General features: G+C 36.5%; 1 protein-coding gene across 1 annotated transcript in view; it reads right to left on the bottom strand.

The window, feature by feature from the left end:
* Window positions 1-1,722: 1,722 nt before the first annotated feature.
* LOC113046800 (netrin-1-like) overlaps window positions 1,723-21,576 on the bottom strand; it is a 58,892-nt gene continuing 39,038 nt past the window's right edge. The window contains exons 4-7 of the mRNA XM_026207803.1: window positions 20,843-20,992; window positions 18,909-18,962; window positions 13,540-13,614; window positions 1,723-2,109 (exon numbers count right to left, since the gene is read on the bottom strand). Coding sequence (XP_026063588.1) covers window positions 1,787-2,109; window positions 13,540-13,614; window positions 18,909-18,962; window positions 20,843-20,992 — 602 coding nt within the window. The 3' untranslated portion in view covers window positions 1,723-1,786. The remainder of the gene's footprint in view (window positions 2,110-13,539; window positions 13,615-18,908; window positions 18,963-20,842; window positions 20,993-21,576) is intronic.

Here is a 21,576-nt window from a genome sequence, read left to right as displayed (position 1 = left end):
CAACAACAAAAAAACTATACAACTATACAAAAACAGTAGAGCCTATCACCTTAGTAAAGTACCAGAACAAAGAAAGGTACCACATAAGTGATAACACAGAAAATGATTTGTTTCTCTAGATAATAAGAGCCATATTTATCTGATTTATTTTGGTGGATGAAACCTTGAGTTTGCATACACTGGTAAATATAAACCATTCAGGCTTGTGTACACTGTTTTTTCCCCTTACATCCTCCATCACTTTATCACTAAACCTTAGCAATGACAATCAGAATATCACAAATTTAGTATCTAAAACATTTACATTTCACCCAACTCTAGTCGTCTTGATATCTTGTTGAACATTTCAGATTTGATTTTTCAACACTTAATGATGAGAGTTTTAAATACTTCATCTGGGAGGTCTTTATAAATATAATAAGATTATGCTTATTATAATTGTGACCTTCATTTTTTAACAGTGAAAAGGGAACTTGTTCATAAAGAATAAAACACTTTCTTTCCAACTCAAAAATCATAAAGTGGTTAAAAAACAATACTCTATTTTTATAACTAAACGAAACTCATACTACAACTAGTTATGGAACAGAAGGTAGACGTCACACTTTAAAGATCACCACAGTTAGTATCAAAGGCCAAAAGTGTCGGCATAGCTTTTGGCACCAAATAAACATCATGATGTCATTATGATGTCGTGCCATTTTGAACCAATCACAATTCTGAAAAGCAACAGTGAGGTATTATCAAAAGATTTTCGATTACGTAAAGGATGCTATGTGTAATTTTGGCAAGTATTTGCTTCACACATTTTTTTTTTTCTTTTTTATGATTCTATCATAATCATGCAAATGCTACCTTTTTAATCAATCTCTAAATAATGTACAGTGGGGCCCAAAGTCTGAGAGAACTTTTATTTAAAAAATTTCAAATTCAGAACAAATGTTTCATTTAAAAAAAAAGAAAAAGAAAAAGTATAATATAATCATAATGTTTTGATTTGATTTTGTTATTTTTATTTGTTATTTATTTATTTTTTCTGCTCAGAAGGTGGGGGAATGGGTTTGGGACATTATCCAGGTCTGCACCACAGGTCATATCATTTTTTGTAATAATAATGTATATATATATAAATATATATATATATATTTATATATATGTGTGTGTGTGTGTGTGTGTGTGTGTGTGTACATATATATATATATATATATATATATATATATATATATATAACAAAGATTCATTCCGATTACAAAATATTTATAATGTTCTCAAATGTATTACTAAAAATAAAATGACCTGTGGTGCAGACCTGGATAATGTCCTAATTTAAATTCTTCAGCTTTCATTTTTCAATCTAGTTTATCAGCATCACCCCAGAGTTTTGGACCCCACTGTTTGTACTTTAAAAATGTTGCCAGCCAACAAACTTCTTCTGAAGGAAAACGTTCACGTACTGTAGATAAACTGACTCAGTAGCTTGCTTCTTTATCTTTTGTGGAAAAAGACAGAAATCATAAAGAGACACCAGAAAAGATCACACATAAACAACATTACATACGTAGACTTAATAGTAGGTGCAAATTCTGCAAAATTGAAGATATGAAAAAATAAAATCTTGATGGGAAAAAAAAACACTAAACAACGGAAGGCAAAACTGCACAACTGGTTGTCCTTCACCACAGTTCTGCTCAATCGTCAATCAATCTGCTTCGACGTTGCTCGGGTCATTATTTTTTTTTTCTTTTCCTTCTCTCCTGATCTCTCTGTTCTTCCTCCGTGTTTTCCTCTAGCACTTGCCCCTCTTGTCACGCTGCTGGAATTTCCTGAGCCGACGGGCCCACAGGTCCTTCCATGGGATGAGCAGGCTGCCCTTGTCCGCCACCACGCCGCTCTGACCGCGCGAGTCATCGTCATCAGAGCCCATCAGCAGGTACTTCCGGCCCGGTTTAATTTTGGGGCATTTGCAGGCCACATCTTTAGCGCGCACCCACAGGAGCTGGTCTCCTCTGCGAATGCGATGTCCGCCCTGCTTATAGACCGATATGATGTTGATAGTGAATTTCCACCATTCGCCCGCCTTATCTCCTTTTAGCACGTGAACCTGGACAGCTGTGGAGAAAACAATCCGATTAAAAGATGTTAGAGGACACATTCACAGAAACAAAAAAAGTTGTATATTAAATAAGTTTTTAGTATTTAAAATGATTTTTTTAATTATGAAAATAATATTAAAATGAAATTATGTGTCAATTTCTAAATTGACATTATTATTGAATTATTAAATGACTTCTCTTTCAATCATTAAAACAACTTCTCTTTCTGACCTCGATTTACGTTGGCATACAATCTCCTTCCTTCCATCTCCTGATACTGATAAAAAGGAAAATTGGAGACCAACCCATTCCGTTCTCTTCATAATCTTTTGTGTGAAACATCAAGCTTTTTTGTTACTTTAAGACGTTTATCTGAGAACCACCCATAGAAAAAAAAAAAAAACTTGTTTCACTTAGACAGCAATGAGATTGAATGGAAAGCAAATGGAGATATTTCCTAGTCTCCTTTTTTTTTGTCACTTGTCTTTTTTTAAAACATTTTCATAAGTCTGAATGAAAATGGTATTGTTTTAATTAACCTTAAAAGTAAAAATAAATAAATATATAAACAAAAATATGTAAACATACAATTGAACTCATATACTAAAACTTAAAAAAAATTGCCTTTCATGTAAGTGTAACAATTTGTAATTAATTGTAAATAATACTGTAATGATAATAATTTAAATACTCCTCCAAAATCCTAAAGTTTTTAAAGGTTTACATTGAAAAAAGCAATCCAGGGCTAAGTCTTTTGGACACAGTTCACTAAGTATCCACCACTACGGTGCAAATGGAAGGAAAAAGTCAGACATCAGATGTTAATGTCCAGTCCATGTGGTAACTGCTAACAAACACAGATATCCCCGCGGGTCACACCATTTGAACTATCATCAGACTCACAGATTGCCAGCTAATCTGTACTTGACGTGGAGTGGTTTCACACAGGGAGGACACCCAGAGGGAGAAAAAAACGACCTCTATTACACATTTAGCAAGGACCCGGTGTGTAACGGCGAGGCATGGCTGTGCCACCATGAAACACTCACACACACCCTGCGGCCAGTAACCCATGAACCAGTGGCACGTCATGTTTAAGAAATATGCCATTACAGCATTGTGTGAAAATGACACAGGAAGTGCTCTTTCTTTCCTAGCGCTTTTTCTTTTCGCTCTTGAATGTGAACACTCTCTTTAGAGAGGGAGGTAAGGATCACCCCGATTGCTGAAAGGAATGTCCCAATTGAGCAGCAGGGGGGGAGGCTGTGAGCAAATTGCACCCAATTTAAGAGAACGCACTCCCACAGGCCCGCCATTCATTGCCTGTGTTTCTCTGGGCCAGAGCCCGCTTCACCATCCAAATAACAAGAGGTAAAAAGAAAAGAAGGGTGTGCGGAGGGTAGCACGGCCCAGAGAGGAGGGGGGCCACTGTTTATCATCCCAGCCACAGAGAAGGTGGCAGAAGAATGGCGGATGTGTTTGGAGCTCATGAGCTATCTGAGCCTGGCTGGCGTGAGAATTCTGCTCCGGGTCTCGCTCTTGACCTGCTCTCGCTTCTCCATGGCTGGAGACGTCAGCAAGCCGAAAACTGACTCAAAATGTGCTATTGGACTTCTTGAAATAGTTGAAAACAATTGCTTTGACTGAGTGGTGATACAAATTTCTTTTCATACGTGTTAAACATCGATACATAGCTTGTCTGGGTGGGTTAGAATTATGTTTTTTTTTTCTTTGGTAAAATTGTCTAATGAGTGTTATTTTGAGAGGGAAAACTAGGTCATATTCATGATCATAAAAGCAAACACATCTCAATAGATTAGAATGTTGTGGAAAAGTTCATTTATTGCAGTAATTTAACTCAAATTGTGAAACTCCTGTATGAAATAAATTCAATGCACACAGACTGAAGTAGTTTAAGTCTTTGGTTCTTTTAATTGTGATGATTTTGGCTCACATTTAACAAAAAAAAAAAAAAGAAAAAAATCACTATCTCAACAAATCAGAACATGGTGACATGTCAATCAGCTCATCAACTCAAAACACCTGCAAAGTTTTCTGAGCCTTCAAAATGGTCTCTCAGTTTTGTTCACTAGGCTACTCAAACATGGGGAAGACTGCTGATCTGACAGTTGTCCATAAGACAATCATCGACACCCTTTTACAAGAAGGGTAAGCCACAAATATTCACTGCCAAAGAAACTGGCTGTTCACAGAGTGCTGTATCCACGCATGTTAACAGAAAGTTGAGTGGAAGGAAGGATATTGAAGTGTGGAAGAAAAAGATGCACAACCAACCGAGAGAACCACAGCCTTATGAGGATTGTCAAGCAAAATCGATTCAAGAATTTGAGTGAACTTCACAAGGAATGGACTGAGGCTGGGGTCAAGGCATACAGAAGTGTCAAGGAATTTGGCTACAGTTGTCCTATTCCTCTTGCCATTCCTGAACCACAGGCAACGTCAGAGGTGTCTTACCTGTGCTAAAGAGAAGAAGAAATGGACTGTTGCCCAGTGGTCCAAAGTCCTCTTTTCAGATGAGATTTCATTTGGAAACCAAGGTCCTAGAGTCTGGACGAAGGGTGGAGAAGCTCAAAGCCTAAGTTGCTTGAAGTCCAGTGTTAAGTTTTTACAGTCTGTGATGATTCGGGGTGCGATGTCATCTGCTGGTGTTGGTCCATTGTGTTTTTTTGAAAACCAAAGTCACTGCACCCGTTTACCAAGATATTTTGAAGCACTTCATGCTTCCTTCTGCTGACCAGCTTCTTGAAGATGCTGATTTCATTTTCCAGCAGGATTTGGCACACTGCCAACGCACCAAAAGTTGGTTAAATGACAATGGTGTTGGTGTGCTTGACTGACCAGCAAACTCACCTGATCTGAACCTATGGGGTATTGTCAAGAGTAAAATGAGAAACAAGAGAGCAATAGATGAAGATGAGCCACTGTCAAAGAAACCTGGGCTCCCAGACCACCTCAGCAGTGCCACAAACTGATCACCTCCATGCCACGCTGAATTGAGGCAGCAATTAAAGTAAAAGGAGCCTCTGACAAGTATTGAGTACATGTACAGTAAATGAACATACTTTTTTTTTTAATTGGTCTTATGAAGTATTCTAATTCATTGTGATAGTGAATTGGTGGGTTTTTGTTAAATGTGAGCCAAAATCATCACAGTTAAAAGAACCAAAGACAAAGATTTAATTTATTTAATACACAAGTTTTACAGTTTGAGCTGAATTACTGTAATAAACTTTTCCACGACATTCTAATTTATTGAGAAGCACCTGTAGAAACCACCGAGAAAACCTGAGTAGCCACTTTACAACCACCCAGAACACAATAACAATGCAATATATATATGCTTATATACATTCAGAAAGTCTTGCAGTTTTATGGACATTCACACAGAGATCAGTCACTAGTCAGGTGGCTCAGCATTTTTCTACTGACTTATACAATGTTTTACAACATTGCATCAACTGCTCATCAACACAAACATTTTTATTATAATTATCACTTAGTCATTTAATTAACCATGTAGTACTATAGCTTTGGAAAATGTTTGTCTTGCAAACACATTAAAATGCACAAATTCAATAAAACAAATTATTTTACTAGTTAAGTGGATGTTGGTTAATGTTTTAAAATTACTTAATTTAGTTTGACCTTTTTATGATTTAATTAATTATAAGCTTTCTTTAACTCACAAACCTCCTTCAGTTCATTTACCTTGACATAAATGTAATGTTTAATGCACTTTATATTGTTACAAAGAATTACAACAAATAGAACATGTTTTCCATCTTTGTATTTTTATATTAATATCAGTCTTTCCCACAGACTTATGTGGGACAACTGTGCGTGGCAGCACATTTCCTGAGGGAAATATATATGTATATAATGTAAATCTAAAATAGCAGGCTTATTGAAAGTACAAATGAATTCTCTGCCAGCAGGAGGCGCTTTAGGAGCGGCAGAAAAAATGGTTTCCCCGGTAATAGCTGTAAACAAAGCAGTGCTGACCTCATAAACGCTGCTCAGGCATTATAGGAAAGATTAAATGAAAATGACATAAAAAGTTTTCTGAAGACGATTGGTTCCCTTCAAAAAAGATACATTTATATAAAAACACCCATGCCGGGTTTTGATTTTAAAACATGCAGTGCTCATTTTTATTCAGCGAAATCAAAGTATTTTTGGAAAATCTATTTGTGGGGGTCAGTGTTAATATTGTGGTGGGCCGCCATTAATAAATCAATGTATGGGAAACCCTGCAGTATGGTATAGTTAATGGTCACACTGACAGGTTTTACATGATAATCCCATTCAAGTTGGAGCAACCACAAAGAATATGTTAGCAACAGCATAGCAGAATACTGAATGCTGTACATTAGCAACTACATACATGTAGCGACATCTTTAAAAACTACAAAGAATACATTAGCAACCACAAAGCATTGTGTATATTGTAATGGTCAACCTACCAACCAACCTAAATGCTCAGTGCTGAAAATATATTAAAAGTGATGTCATCACTGTTTGTTTTAAATATATAAAGTGTTCGTATATTGAGAATGTGTTACTGTAATATATCAAATCTTTCCCCCTCTCTGTGTGTGATGCTTTAATGCTGTGATCACTGGCACTGGTTTCATCAAACCCTGCCAAAAGGGCACAATTCCTGTCTGAGTGCAGCCCTAAACCACAGATACACCATGCGGGTGGCAAATGCTTTCCAGATTTGTCCAGGTATTGAGAAAGAACAGTTTTTTCTTCAGCAAATGAAAGGTTTTGTTTGTACATGTTAGTAGGTTAACTTTGTTTCTGCCCATGTTACAGCTGTAAAGACTAAAATTGTACAGAGAAAGGCAATCCCTTTAACAGTCAACAATGACATGAAATGGAGAATCTGCTGCTTTTTTCTTAAAGAAAAAAGACCCCAGTAAACTCAAGATGAGTGTTTCTTTTGGAGTCTCATACAGACAGTGTTGGGAAAGTTCACTTTCTACATGAATTAGTTCAAAGTTCAATTCACAAATGTTAAAATGAACTAGTTCAGTTCACAGTTCAAACTAAAAAATTTTGAACTAAGTTCACCAAGTTCCAAAAATGAACTAGTTCATAGCTATTATTTTTCAAAATTATTGCCACAGCCCATATAGAATCACAGACAGCAATTATTTTATCAGTTTTAACAATGAAGCTATGCGTCAGATTTCATCTTCATATCCAATTTTGAATCCTTATCCAACCAGGGTTTACATTAGCATTGAGGGGACAGCATTTCCCCATTGTTGCTTTAATGCTTTGTCTCCCATTCTCACCGACCTTGTCATAAACATCATAAAATTATTTTAAATGGTCATACGCCTTCTTGCTACATGCTGCTGTCGCCTCCATGCTTTTTTTTTTTTTTTTTTTTTGATGACGCGTCACGCATGCGTCGGACGGCGGTGCATCACTGGTGGCTGGTGTTGCCAGATTGGGTGTTTTTTCCACTACATATTAAGACCCGTTTACGGTGTGTTCTAGCCAGGTTTTCACCTGGAAGGCTCTATAGAAATCTGGCACCCTATTGAACAGACACCGTTCACAGACACCAGAATGAACGAGTTGACAGTAATGTTCATCCGCCATTAATACAGCACGTTCAGTTCACGTTCGCCCAAAATATGAACGAGTTCATGAACTATTGAACTCTAACTGATCAGAGTCTATGAGCAACATGAGCAAATTTGGGTTGAATTTAAGCAATACAATTATAATTTCTCAGCATGAATTGTTGTAATCCTTTCTATTTATGGCTGACATAAAACTTTCACCTGCTGTGTGACATGCCATCCATCCAACATTACTTTAAAGCCCATTTTGTTGAACTTTTATAATTATTATGCATATTGATACTGCCTTCATGAGCTCATATTAACTGATTAACATGACATTTGCCGTTTAAAAAAAAATCTTGGTCACACTGCAGGGAAGTTGAAATGTAGACAAAGTGAAGTGAAGACAAAGAACTGATTAATAATAATAAAAATACATTGTACATTTTCCCTGACACATGCATAATATATATATATATATATATATATATATATATATATATATATATATATATATATATATATATATATATATATATATATATATATACAGATATCTATATCCTGATATATCATGGTGATAACAGAAGTAAAAGCTATACACAATGCAATGCGACTATGTTAAAGTGCCTGTTTAATCTGGCGAGTTAAACTCTCTTTTGCATGAGGCCACAAGGCACAGGCCAGCATAGCCATCCATCTCCAAATCTCCATTAGATCGGCTGAATGGGATGAGACCACTTTTCTTCTCCGTCATGACAATGTGAAGAAAAAGAGAGAAAGAAAAAAGCTAGAAGGTGAGGGATTTCTCTCCTGATTGAGAGTGGGAGAGAAATGAATTTAAAAAGAGGAAGAGACCCATAGATTTGCCAGGTGTCCCGCTGGTTTTCAGTGTCTGTGGCCAGTGTGCTGGAACACGAGCCGCACGCGGTACACAAGCCGGCCTCTAATCTAATTAGTGCGCCTGATTACCACACTGAAGCTCCTGCGAGCTCCCCGCTGGGACGCCCTACGCCCAGCCGCTTACGCCAGGGCACTGACTGCTGCTCCGCCGTGTGTGTGTGGCAATGCTGAGGAGCTCCGTACACACACTGACACACACACAAACACACGGTTCTTTTATTCATTGTCATTCTTCCCCCACCCAAGAGTAGAAGAATGTGCCTCTTTCAGACTCCTGTCTCCGTAGTGACGGCAAACAAAAGCGGATCAACAGGGAGTATTTCTTTCTTTCTCGCCTCTCTGTCTGTCTCATCTTCCAGCACTGGGCAGATTTAAAACTTCAGCAACAGAGAGCTTGATGTAACAGCTCTACCTGGTAGTGTAAACATCCTTGGGGTTCTGGACGATTTTTATTGTGTTGATACAAGCATACTGTACGCTGCCGTTTCACTGAAGCCCCTTTCACACTGCCATTCCGGCAAAAACAGGGGTAAAGTGTTCCTGCAATTGTTCCCTGGTCGCTAGATTTTGCACTTTCACACTGCCAGTGATGACCCGGTATATGTGCGTGCTTTCACACACAACCCTTGAAGATCCCGTAACGAAACGTGACATCAGCGCGTGACGTGTAATGTACGAGTCGACAACGCTTGGCACGTTATACTTTCACTGAAGCAAGCAAACGATCTCTGCGTCAGCGCGGAAAGTGAGGAACTAACTGATCTCTGCTTCATTACAGTTTGCACATATGTTTTCGTCGCGAACGTTGATCTTCCTTCAAAGGTCGAACCCCGCAATGTTACTAGGTCCCCGACCCGGGTTCAATTCGGTAATCAATCCCGGGACATGGTTGCTTTCACACAGAAGGCGACCCGGCAATGATCCGGAAATATTGCGGGTCCGACGTGCAGTGTGAAAGGGGCTTGAGACTGTCTGATCAGACAAGGGTGCAGAGTCTAAAATAGCTTTGTCCAGCATCTCTGTTATTGCTGTTGTTGCTAATATGCTTATTTGCTGCTCAAGAAACATTTCTTATCCATGTTGCTGCTGAACATTTTTGTGGAATCCATGATGGGTACCACTTTATTTTAAGGCGTCCATGTTACACATATTACATGTACTTACTATTATAATAACAATTAATTATGTAAAATTAGATGCAAGTAACCCTAAGTCAAACCCTAATCCTAACCATATAATTCTTGGATCAGTTCCCAAAAGTTAAATTAATATATGCATTTATTTAGCAAGATCATATTAATTTGATCAAAAGTGACAGTAAGGACATCTATAATATATAATGGTACAAAATAATTTGGTAACACTTTACAATAGGGTTCCATTTGTTAACCATTTAATGCATTGATTATGCATTAACATTAACCAACAATGTGCAATACATTTCTTAATTTTTATTCATGTTAGTTATAAAAACACAGCTCTGTTCACTGTTAGTCCATATTAGCTCAGATCAATTTAATGACATTAATAGATACAACTATTGATTTCTGAATGATCATGTGACACTGAAGACTGGACTAATGATTGCATCACAGGAATAATTACATTTTAAAACAGAAAAACAGTTATAATATATAAAATATATATAAAAACAGTTATATTAATATATATATATATATATATATATATATATATATATATATATATATATATATATATATATATATATATATATATATATATATATATATATATATTGTAGTTCTTAGCTAGACCTAAAAAAAAACGTAACTGTTATTGTCTGTTTTAACTGTGAAATTTTTTTTTTTTTTTTTAATTCATAGGGTCTCTCTGACACATGGGGGCCGGTTGAACAGGGACACACCATTAGCCCTTTCATACTCCTCACCCAATGAGATTTATACTGCAGTCGGCTTAGCCAGTGTTACCTGTCCTATATAACATCAACATGATGAATGATTTCCTATGAGAACAACCTCCAAGTATGAACGCTTGTGGCTAAGAGTGAAAAACGAATGAAACTTAATACCATTGCCTGAACGATAGCAGCTCCAGATGACCAGCAATGCCATTAATAGCTCTTTCTCTCGCTTTCTCGGCTTGATTTTATTTTTCTGCTAGTCTGTGCGGTTGCTGATTCAACCGGTGGATATGATCTATATTAATATTATCAGCTTCACCTCAGGGGATGCCTAAACATGTTTTGGAAACCAGAGAGGGATTGTAAATGAGTCATCTCAAGTAATGAGCAGTAAGAGATGTTAATATAGATAAGGTGCTACTGATTAATGAGGAAATTGCACTTCAGATGGCCTGTGTGCGTGGGATAAATTGGAAAAATGTGTATCTACAACTTTAATTCTGTGTTCAACAGTTTTATCCGCAAAGTCACATTTCAATTTGTGCTAAATGTTGCAGGCACGCTGAGGCCTTCATACACACTCGCGTCTGACAATCTGGAAAGTTTTTATTTAAGCCTGGATATAAATATGTTTTGTACATGAAAGCAGGGGCAGCTTTGTCGGGGTGAAAATGAGGATGATTTAATGATAATAAAATTCACAATACATTTCCGATTCATGTCTCAGAATGTATATATTTTTGTTTGTAAATTCACTGTTGTAACACCATTACGTGAGAGCGCCAATTCTTTTATTCACGAATGTGCCGAATCTGCTGATGTAATTACAACCGCTAAGTGATAGAGAAGGGCAGGGGAGGCCTGGGGAGAGATGAGCACTCGTGCCTCCATTGTTAAAAAAAAAATCGCCAATCAGCATCAAGTGTTCACTTTCAGCGCTGAAGAGTGTTGAGAAAAGTAGCATCATAGAGCAGGCTAGCCTCCCTTCAGGTATATCAACCAATCATCATAGAGATGTAAATTACGTTATATTAGTTTGAACGTCTCCCGTAGCGGCTGGGCTGATAATTTACCAAGTTCTTATGATCAGTAGTGATATTGAATATTTGATATATACTGTATATATACTGTACAAATATAATATAAAGGGAACTAGAACTGTAGGCTACAGAATTAGGCTTAATTAATTAGCACAACAACAGGCAGCTCTCTTTTAACCCTTAAGAAGGGATGGATGTTTGTTTCAAGGGATAGGACAGGTAAGTGAATTTATATTATCTTGCTGTACATTATGTGTGTCATTTTCTTTACGTTTTCTGGCTAAAAGCCACCAAAAAGATATTTTAAAGTGTTTAAGCAAATAATAATAATAATAATAACAATCGGCAGGGATCACCAGACCAATACAATTAGTGTGCTTCCTCTATTTTAAAACCCACGAGCCGCCACTGCATCAAAGTAAAATCGCTTCTGATTGTCAAATAAGCAAATGAGCATCTTTAAAACTTTGTACTGTACAGATGTTCTACTTCAATCCACTGAAGCTCGAGATGCTCTTTGGGTCATTTTCAAATAATTGTTACTCACAGGCTTTACACAAATCTCTGAAATGCATGTTCATTTTTAACTTTTGACTTTCAACTGCAAATTGAAATGGTTAAGCTAATCATATAGAGTATTATATGCAGAAACTGGGATCAATTGTACTAAATAATGGAAATCATTTCTAATGGTCACAGACTTTTGGAGCCCATTGTATTGTACATTAAGCAACAAGCAATATCTTCCATGTTAATCTGGAATTATGTCATAAACAGGACACAACCTTTCAGTGAACAGTTATTTTTCTTAGTGTGAAGAACATTAATAATCTAAAGAACCTTTTTTTCCACTATAAAGAACCTTTTGTGCAACAGAAGGTTCCATGAATGTTAAAGGTTCTTATGGGTGCCAATAAAGTACCTTAATTTTTAAGCATGTACAGTTTTCAACATGCTTTTATCAGAAATGTCTCACATATGTTTACATACACAATGTTTGGTTACATGTTTTACCAGGTTCCAGCACAGCCCGAAACATTACTTTTGTTAGAAACATGCATTGCATCTATTTAGGGACACATGTCTGTCTGCCTTTCTTCATTTCTTTTTTTTTCCTAGCTTGGCAGTGTTTTGAGCAGAGGCAGTGCGGTCCTCACTGTTGGACGCCGCAAATCTCAGATGTGTTTCCAGACTTGCGGCCAGTCAGGAATGAGTTTATGATATCACACTGTGAAATCAAACATCTTTCTCTCCACTCTGCAAACAGCCAGAGGACCTGTGTGCAGTCAAACAGAGATTCTACCTCTACCACATTTGCATGCAAGAGCCTTTATACTGCACCCTGATATAAGGTGAAGTACAACAAATGTAGTTTAAATGTACACATTCATTTCATATAATTTAGGAATTTGACAGACAGTTTAATCCAGGGCAATTTACAGTAAAGTTGGGTCAGGAAGATTGTTTTTAAAGACATTAATATGATTATCAGTAGGAAATCATTCCATTTTTAACTCTATTTATCAAAGAATCCTGAAAAAAATTCACAGTATTACGTTTTTACTTTGTGCTTTTGGTCAAATAAACGCAGTATTGGTGAGCATAAAATATTGTAATCTAATATGTGTCTCATATCTGGTAGAAGATGATAATTCACATTTTTGTTGTGCCACTTCTAACCTTAAAACCTATAACTACATTCTTGGACTTCTATAAGTCCGTTATTATATTAGCTCTATTAGTATTTAAACCTGTGAAATCTCTGCTTTCAACAGGAACCAGCTGTCCCCTTTGTCCTCTAGATGCTGCGAGGCACTTTGAGCGTGTCCATCTGGAGAAACCTGCTGAGTTCACACGCTTTGATGCTATAACACAAACCTTTAGCCTCTGAATAAGCTGTCAGCGCTATGAGAGAGGGGGCGCACATAAAGAGAGAGATAGAAAAGACGTAGAAGAGAAAGATGTCTAGTGACGTGAAGTGAAAAGGAAGCAGGCATTTCTCAGTAGGAGCTACTTACCGAAATCTTTTTTGCAGTATTTTTTCATGGTGACCTTCATCTTGCCCTTGGGAGTCTTACAGTGGGAGTCACAGCCTGAGGAAGATAACAGAAAGAGAACTCGTGAAACGCAGGTAAAATCTGTGTGAAACAACAAAATGAGTTTGTCAGATGTGGAGGAAAACACGAGGAGGCAAAATCTGGCATTTTTGAATTCATTTAGTACTTTATCCTTTAAAGTTTTTAGAACGGCACAGTTTATTTAATCTTTAGAGAAAAGATTTGTTGTGTTTTTTTGTTGAGACATCAAGCTTAAAGTATGATTTAAGGCTATATGGAACTCATGCTCAAAGAAGAAAACAAAACAAAACTAAACTTAAAAAAATAATAATAAAAAGAAATCAATTTGGTGCAGTTGCTGATATTTATATGTCCAAAAAACTAAGATGAAATTCTGACAGCTTTTAAATCAGTGAGATCTATAGCAGACTGCTTAATTAAAATGCATAGACATGTCAGCTGTCACTCTATATTTCCCAATAATACAGTATGTCTTAGTAAGATGTTATTTAAATGTTTTATGGTCAAAGCACTGTAGTTTTTATTGTGGGGCAAAATATACAATTTAATGCAAGACAATGATGATAAAGAGATTAACAGTTCAATTCAATTCAAGTTTACGATACAAATCATTACAAAGCAACTTTACAGAAAATTTTATTTTTACAATATTTAGCTGTAGCTTATAAGTGGTGACTGTCAGTCAGTGTGCGCGTATGAAAGGATTTTTCAGAAAAATTAATACAAGACGCAGTCAGCCAGACGATGAACACTATTAACAGCAATTATTATATGATGCAGTCACACTTGTAGCAATATTATACATTTAATAATAATAATAATAATAATAATAATAATAATACATTTAAGTGCTGAGTAACATTAATTAAAGGCATGTTCTTACTATATGGTTAGGATTAGGGTTTGGTTTAGGGTTACTTGCATGTTATTATGCATAATGTATTGGTATTACAATACCGAGTGCATGTAACGTGTAACAAGGACACTGTAAAATAACACGTTAACAACATTTCCCGAAAGTTGTATCATATTTAAACTCATATTTTAACATTTTTCTACAAAAATTAGATTCCACTTGTTGTGTATTATATTGTCTAATGCAATAACGCTGACGCACTTTTAAGTGTGACTCAAGTGATTTTGAAGCCTCTGCTACATTCGCACATTTAAACAGATTCACGTAAGACCTAATTAAGACTTAATGACTATTTAATCATTTAATCTTTTCTTCACCTAACCCAGTCATTTTCTCACCCTAATTATCAGCGCCCCCACCGAATCCCCCCACTTACTCAGCGATGTCAGGGCCAGGGGTTCACAGGTCATTTAAACTTCATTCAGGCACAGAACACCCTCATCACAATGCGCACAATAACGAAGCCTCATTCAAACGGCGCTTTCCACACATAAACCTCAGGGACGACGTCCAGCGCGCTATGATTTATGTGTTCAACACCGCCGTGGAGATTTGAACCCCACACTGAGGCCTGGCCCGTGGAGTCACTTCAACGCCAGCCATCTTCTGGACCCAAACCAGAGCGCTGGCTCGCTTCTCCTGACGCAAACCCATACCCGAGAGTCTCTCGTTGCAGCTACTTCAAATAATAATACGCAATAACTGCGAGAGTTTTGGCCGCCTGGAAGAGATGGGAGCGAGAAGACCTTTCAGCTTTCGCCTGAATATGGACAAACTTCATTATTTTCTCCGGCCCTCTGTCCAATCCACCCTTTTCATGTCCCTTTATATTCCGTCTGAATGAGGTTACCTGGGCAACGGCGAAGCAGGAAAGAACCACCAACCCGAATAATAAAAAAAGTTTGAAGGGGGAAGCAAAAGGGGGGTTGAGGGCTAGAAGAGCGAGATGTCTGGCAGCTTTGGGGGGTGGTGGTAACACAAAAAAAAGGTGGCGCGCAGAATTAGGATGTGAAGGACTGTGGGGGGAAAACTGGAGGCAGGGAGTTAGAAAAAGTGCGGAAAACGGGTGGCGTCCCAAAAAAATAAATGATTCTGGCGAGTCCATATCAGCCACGCCTGATTTCCATGTAAATGCATGAACGGAGGACGGGGCAGCTATTGTGTGGCGACGGCCCCTGTCCGCCTCATCCTGCCTCTCTTTGATAAGACTGGGCGGCTATAGGGAAGCGGCACAATGCCTGACGCTGCCCATTACACCCACGTCCCATCCATAATGGACGTCCCCTGTGGAGGGACAAATGTCTGCTTAATAGAGTCCCTCAAGCACAACTGTGCTGCTCCGCTGGGGACTGTCCTCACAGTAAACTACAGCAGGACAGGTGAACAGAGGAAGACAAGAGGTGCAACTTACTAGTAGATTTGACCCCTTTTAAATGAAATCTGTTTAATCGTAGAACACTTTATGTTAATATTAATAATTCTATCTAGAATTTCAAACTTTTGAACATATTCTATGTGCCATTCAAAAGATTACGGCCAGAGTTTTTGAAAGTAGTCTCAGGGCTGCATTTATTTGATCAAATATACATGAAATCAGTAATGTTGTCAAATATTTTTACAGAATGAATCTGTTTTTATTCACATACATTTTAAAGCATAATTAATTCCTGTGATGGCAAACGTTGAAAACAGTTGTGCTGTTTAATTTTTTTGTGGAAACATTGATTAATTGATGTTTATTTGCTAGAAAGCTTGAAATACTGTAATAGCATTTATTTCGAAATAGAAACACTATAAATGGATTTACTGTCACTTTTGATAAATGTAATGCATCCTTGATGAATACTTGCTGAAGTGATCACAAACTGTGGAATAGTAGTTTAAATAATTTATAATATAGTGATGTTTCGTGTTTTGTACTATCATTCTGTCATTTTAATTTCTTTATAGTAGGCCTATTGACAGAAAATCGAAAAAGAAAGAAAATAAGAGTTCTGAATCCACTTACATTTATTTGATTAAAGATACTTCCTTATTGTAACATTGAAACAAACATTTTCCATAAAGCAGTTTTCAAACAATATGTTTTGTGAAAAAAGTGCTACACAAATCATGTTGAAATGAATAAAAACAGATTTGTAAAAGCAAAAAAAAAATACTGTTCTAACATTTTATTTTTGGACACTTAATATATTTACTGATATTTTAAATATTTGTAGACACTCAATCATTTTACTTTTCAATTTATGCATTTATATTTATTATATATATTTAAAATCTTATGTAAAATGTAACAAGTTTTTGGGGGAAAATATTTGACAAAACAAAAGCCAGACCCAAATTCATGTCTCCCAGATACAAGTACCACCGATGCAATATGAAATGATTGATTAATAATAATTATTACTCAAACAAAACTGGGACCAGATTGATGCAGACCATATAAGAACCAGCAGGTCACACTGACCACTGCGCTAACCGGGGAAACGTAACTGCTGTTAGTGAAACATCTCAGAGCTGATAGAAGCCAGGCAGCGTTCAGCGGCTGAGTCTGGCTCCACGGGACGGCTGCACGTCACAGGCGCTACTCCCACAGCGCAGACAGTGATCGGGCTGCTTGGGTAATTGAGTATGAATAGAAGTACAAGGGTGTGTTCTCCCTCACGGCACAGCGCTGCGAGAGTGTGACGGGAAAGCAAACGCATTCAAATGAAGCATGTAATCAGATTAGAGTCCCAGCCAGTTTCGATGGTGACTGAGACAGAGCGAGTAGAGAAGGAAAGCCACCGCTCATGTTGATATCCTCACGATTAAGAAAACCTCACGTTGATCTTATAAATCAAAGATCCACTGCTGCATTTTTATGGTTCTGTTTTGGCAATCTAACGCATGCTGTAAAGTCAGCACGCTGATGGGGTTTATCGTGTAATGTTGACACAGGTGGCAAATAAATACATAAAAAGACATGAAATATAGATTCGATTTGTTTTGGCATGAAATGAGAGACAAACTAACACAGCTATGTTGACAATTTGTTGTTGTAACACTATTCTAAAAAACTGGAAGACAGATTAATGTATTATTATTATTATTATTATTATTATTATTATTATTAATAATATGTAATATAAATAATATGATTCATATATTGAAAATAATTTAAGTCATTGTGTTCCAGTTTATTCCTCTTCTTTATGTATTACACTTATATGTGTGTGTGTGTGTGTGTGTGTGTGTGTGTGTGTGTGTACATATAGAAACAAACTGCATATTGTTATATATATACTTAGTACACTTTTATAATAACTTTTATAATAAAATGAATTATTTTAAAGTTAATTATATGTAAAAGTTATCGAAGCATGTTTCCGCCATTAAGAAATTAAGAGAAGACTTTATTACATTTATTAAATTGTATTAATATTAATATTATTATTAAAAATATATTATTTTAAATTATTATTATTATTATTACACAATATAGTTTTTTTTATGATTCTGTAATTCTCTGTAAAATGTTATTATAATACTGTTTATTATTTTTAGTTTAACTTCCGCCAGTAATTGTGGAACATTGATTAAGTACATATAATTTTTTTTTTTTTTTTAACAAATTGTACATGTTTTTTTTAAGAATATTTAGCTTTCACAAGGATGGACACATTCTAAAAGTTTCTGGAACATTTCAGAACATTTTGGGACTAGTTATTAAAAACAAAACTGTCGACATCCAGCGTACACTTCTGGAGTTTTGGATGATTCACTTTTGGTTACTGTTTATGTTAAACTGTCTGTTGTTTTATATATATATATATATATATATATATATATATATATATATATATATATATATATATATATATATATATATGTATGTATGTATGTATGTATATATATATTTTTTTTTTCATGAGCACTGTTAATGGCACACAAAAGGTAATGTGTTTTTTTGTATTCAGCATGTCAAACTCCATAAAGAACGTAAAAAATAAAAGTGAAACAAAAAATGTTCATGGTATAATGTTCATGGTGTAGGGGGTGGTGTTGGCCCAGTGGATAAGACACGTCTTTGGTGTGAGAGACCCTGGTTTGAATCCACTGTGAGACACCAATGTGTCCCTGAGCAAGACACTTAACCCCTAGTTGCTCCAGAGGCGTGCGGCCTCTGACATATATAGCAATTGTAAGTTCCTTTGGACAAAACCATCAGCTAAATGAATAAATGTAATTGTAATTATCAACCGTTTGCTTAGCATGTTTGAATCAAAGCACAAAAAATTGTGTTTGGACTATCTTCCCATATAGAGCTACACACATGCCTTATTAAGTAAGTGAATCTGAAGCTCCTGAAAGTATTTTTACATGCAGGTTTTCTTTTGGTTCCTGGACTCACCTGTGGGCTCTTCTGAACTGCTGTAGGTGGCTGTGGGTGCAGCGACAGGAATCTCTGCAACAAACAGTCAAGAACAAACAATCAGAACCTCACCGAACTTCATACTACTACCTTCAATAAACACATCTGAACTTTCAGTGAGGTTTATAAGACATATCAGGTTTATTAGACATTTCACTGATGACGTGAAGATGTGGCGGTGTCTAGTTTTAATGGGTTTCCTGTCTAAAGCCCCTACTTCCTTTTTAAGTGTTCTGCTGTCACATATACACCGATAGGGGATCGAGGCTTGTTAAAATGTGCAGTTGGCAAAAAGTGTGATGACGCAAAAATTTAATATCAGGCTATTAAAACAAAAGCACGTTATATCACGAAATATATGAGAAACCAAATATTTTCCACTCAGTTGACGGGGCTCCCTCTTTCTCTCCAGGTTTAACAGCACATTTGTTACCTACCCTGAGAAATAAGAGGAAATCTAGTTTCTCGGGGATCGGGGTTTCATTTGTCTACATGAATTCTTGCCAAGCAAATCTGAATGGCTTCGTGCGTACAGTTGCTTTTGTCAGCAGTCCAGATAAATCTTTATTTCGATGTCATCAGTTACCGCATAATAGAAGTGGTTCACATTAATAGGCACGCATTGTATTGCGCTCCCAGCGAGTATCTAATCAAGAAATGCCAGCTGCTGTGTGGGCCTGTCCTTAATCGCCACAGAGACTGTCTGCTGCCTTGTTGATACTGCCAATAAACATATCACCCATCATTGCCCCGGAGCAGGCTGTGAGATTTATGAGTTGAAAGGCCGTCAGCGAGGTTCAGGGCAGACTAGGTCATGTCAGCCAGGGCTTTATGGTCTGTTTGACTTAGCGGAGGGCAATCAGCAAATGTCCATCCAAGGAAATAATGGAACAGGGGAACGATACGGAAATTAAATGGGCCGGGGCCATGAAATCATGAATAATAATAGGTGTTTATGCAGAATTTCTTCGGAGTATTATTATTGATGTCTCTGTGGGTGGTAATGGGACAACAAGTCACGTTGGACCACCTCATTTGGTGCAAAATTCATTTTTGAATAATAGACTATTATTTGTGCTTTTATAACAACCATTTTGTGTCGCTGTGTTATTTATTTAGAGGTCACCCTCATTTTTCAAGAGGTAGAGGAGAGATAATTTAGTGTGCTTCAGCACTCTTTTCCCACTAATGTGTTTGAAAAAGACTTTTTATTTAGTTTAGGTGTTTTTTACTGTTATTTTTTGTTATTCAAAATTATAGTCCAATTACGTAGTAGGAAGTGTAAAATTTATTCTACAGTACTCTCATTGATATGAATAAATATTTTAGATAAAAATACACATACTATTTTTTTTTTACCACAACCAAGAAATAGGAAGCTATTAAATAGATTTACTTACAGTAAACTGACTAAGGATTATCCTATATGTTACCCAAATTAGGACATAAAAATCTTGATTTTTGCAAGTAATTTTTCACCAGTATTGGTTTATCTTTCAATTATCCTTTTTATCAAGCAGTTTTCTGTAAAACTGTATGTCTTTGGCAACATTTATATTGAAATGACTATTGTATATAAATGCAGGCTTTCTTATTTCTTGTTGATTTTAATTTAATTTACACACCTCTCCAAAAAGTTTGTTGTGAAAGAAGTTTTTTTGAAAGAAGTCCCTAATGCTCACCCCAGGATCCATGTAATTGATCACAATTGCAGTAAAAACAGTATCATGTCAAGAAATGTTATTCTAATAAAAAAGGACTGTTTCCTATTTGAATATATTTTAAAGTGTAATTTTACTGACCCCAAATCAGAAGTGTAATTAATTAGCTATTTTTCAACACTAATAATGAACCTATAATCCTTTATAAAGACATAGAATGAGAAAGCGAAAAAGAAGCCAGATGAATCTTACTGATACAGGGGGCGATGGGTGATCTGCTTTGCTGGTATCCTTTAGCGCAGCGGTTGCAGGTGATGCCAGTCACACCGTCTTTACACGGGCACTGTCCAGTGGTCTGGTTACAGGTCTTACCAGCTGCTCCAACCGGATGACAATCACAGGCTGAAAAGAAAACACAAAACCAATGGTTACTACTGCAGTACTGTAAGTATATTAGATCGCTCTGTTGAAATTAGTTCAGTGAAAAAATCATCAACTACCGGCATTCGTTTGAAAATCAGACACAAGTCACCGTGTATGTTTGTTGATTCACTCAAAATAACCGGCTCATAAGAATCATTTAATTCTGTAATCAAATCACTCCATTCACGACGTTCGTAGTTGTTTCAGTTAGAATTGTCCCATACGAGTCATTAGTTCATGTGTATATTCTGTACAGTTTGCACTGAATGTTTTAATTTAACTAAAATGAACCAGCTTATACGAGTCATTTTGAATATCGCTACATGGTGAACAGTTATTACATCACATCAATACAGACTACAAATGGGGTAAAATATCATTTCTTTTGCTTTGGTGATGAAGATTTTGAGGCGGTGGAGTGCAAGGTTATCCCACTTAAAGTAATATTAAATCTGGAACTTTACTTTAGCATATTACAAACTAGAAACTTCTGTTTGAAATCAGATTGTGGAGTTTTAAGAATAGTTATTGCCCACACCTGTGTGTGTGTGTGTGTGTGTGTG

The sequence above is a fragment of the Carassius auratus genome, chromosome 28 (assembly GCF_003368295.1).
Source record: "Carassius auratus strain Wakin chromosome 28, ASM336829v1, whole genome shotgun sequence".
Classification (NCBI taxonomy): Eukaryota; Metazoa; Chordata; class Actinopteri; order Cypriniformes; family Cyprinidae; genus Carassius; species Carassius auratus.
Note: the sequence above shows the minus strand (reverse complement) of the source record. Positions and strands in the feature narration are given on the sequence as shown.